The sequence below is a fragment of the Pseudomyrmex gracilis genome, unplaced genomic scaffold, assembly GCF_002006095.1.
Source record: "Pseudomyrmex gracilis isolate BER0280 unplaced genomic scaffold, ASM200609v1 scaffold_3988, whole genome shotgun sequence".
NCBI classification, from domain to species: Eukaryota; Metazoa; Arthropoda; class Insecta; order Hymenoptera; family Formicidae; genus Pseudomyrmex; species Pseudomyrmex gracilis.
In genome coordinates, this window is record NW_018024572.1 from 9,799 (window position 1) to 11,658 (window position 1,860).

General features: G+C 40.1%; 1 protein-coding gene across 1 annotated transcript; it reads left to right on the forward strand.

Moving 5' to 3' along the window:
* Positions 1 to 895: 895 nt before the first annotated feature.
* LOC109863279 lies at positions 896 to 1,740 on the forward strand (the record flags this gene model as incomplete). The annotated part of the gene is made up of 4 exons (XM_020443514.1): positions 896 to 997; positions 1,188 to 1,298; positions 1,383 to 1,592; positions 1,682 to 1,740. Coding segments are annotated over exons 1-4 (482 nt in total), but the record flags the coding sequence as incomplete, so codon positions are not given.
* Between the last annotated feature and the right edge of the window lie 120 nt (positions 1,741 to 1,860).

Below are 1,860 nucleotides of genomic sequence, written 5' to 3' on the forward strand. Positions count from 1 at the left end.
TAATTGCGTATACGAAAGTCTACAGTACATGTGACATTAACAGTAGAGTTTCGTATACGAATAGGGCCTCAGCTCGCTTCCTAACTTTTTTAAATTGTGTTTACTTTTTTTTATATATGTTTAGTTAGGAAATTAGCTGGAGACTTTGGACATATCTTTTGCCGCTTACGCGTAACTTTGAGTTAAACGTCGTAAACGACGCCAACTCGCACGAGCGAGAGCGAGACAGAAAGTCATATCTCTGTCTCTTTTTACTACCCGATAGTGCCCGAAGTCTCGAGCGCACACGTACACAGTATGAAGTACCTGTGTGCGTATCTTCTCCGTGCTATCAAGGCTGCGTTCGGGGAGTGCGTTATCAGCGCTGTTGCATCATTCTATCTTTATTGCTCATTAGAAGTAAAACAAAGATAGAATGTCGCAATAGTGCTGATAGCGTGCTCCCCGAACGCAGCCTATAANCTCACTCAACTGTACCGCATTTAGACCAACACGCAAAAACGTGCATTATCAGAAAAGAGAGGTCAGGTCTATTTCATGCACAATATACAATTAGACNAAATCGACCGCCGACTCCGGTAATGCAATAAAAGGTAAATTTTATCTAAATTTTTTTGCAATTCATATTTTTTTAAATTGGAAATTTACGTTAAGCGTCGAATATTTAGTTACTGTATCGAATATTTAGTTACTGTGCGACGTTTCCTGCTAAAATATTATCACATCACACATCCTGGAGTGTCCTGAATCGTGCAGTACACAGGAGGCAGTGGCGGTGTCTTAACCTTAGCCTACGTTGATATTNTTTGTTGTGTGCTGCGCAAATTCAGACCGACAACATTTTTACTTCGAGTTCTGTTTGTTTGCCTGATGTCATATGATTTTGCAAGGAAATATGCTGCCTAGATATAAAAAATACCGCTACGATCTCTCAGCCCCCAAACCGGATCGTACTCAACGTCGAGAATGGAGTAGACTTACACGTTCGTGTCATGAGGTAAGTTCTTCGCTGAAAATCTCATACTTTTCTGTTCATTTTCTTCTTTCTTCTTTTTTTCGATGCCTTTTGTACGTGTCAATTGGTATCAAAGTAGCATGGTAAAAGCTCGTGGCCAAGTCGAGATTAGGTTTCCCTTGCTCTGGTTATGTATATTCGTATGTTGTGTCATCCTCTGTTTGTTTGTCAGAAGGAGCCCTGTTCTCCTGATTTTGCTAGTGATGGTGGTGATATCGACGATGACAACTGTTCCTCGTCCGAATGTGAAGAAACGATCTTAGCAACAGATCATGATGATCAGGTAAGCATTGTATAGCTTCTGCCATGTAGCATCCTGTGGCGTTTTTGTGCTCTCTTTGTTAAGAATACGACATCTGTTTTTCAGGAAATGCCAAAGGAACAAAGACAAAACGATAGTATTGAAATAAAAGCCCCTTTATCTGCTAAGCAGCCACCTTCAAACGCCAGTGATCTTCAAATGGCAACAAATTCTAATCAGCTTGTCAGCATTGAAATGCAGGCCTCTCCAANCTCTGAATGTACATCTTCAGAAATGACTGACGTCATTGACCTTCAGATCAATCAGAATGATGAGGTAAAATATTTTTTGCCTTGAAACTTATTTTCCTTGCTTCTTTATGTCTACCTCCATGTCTATCCTCTGCTGTCTATCTTGGATTACAGAGCGAAGTTAATATGTCATCGGATGCTGACACCGCCATGGATGCCTTACAGAAAGAAATGTCAGTGATTAATCGTACCCTGACGAAAATAAGAAGCTTTACAGAGCGTTGATAACCGTTTAATGAGAGTTTTCTGAGAGTTTATACGCTTTCAAACTTTATAAGAATGCTTATATAACG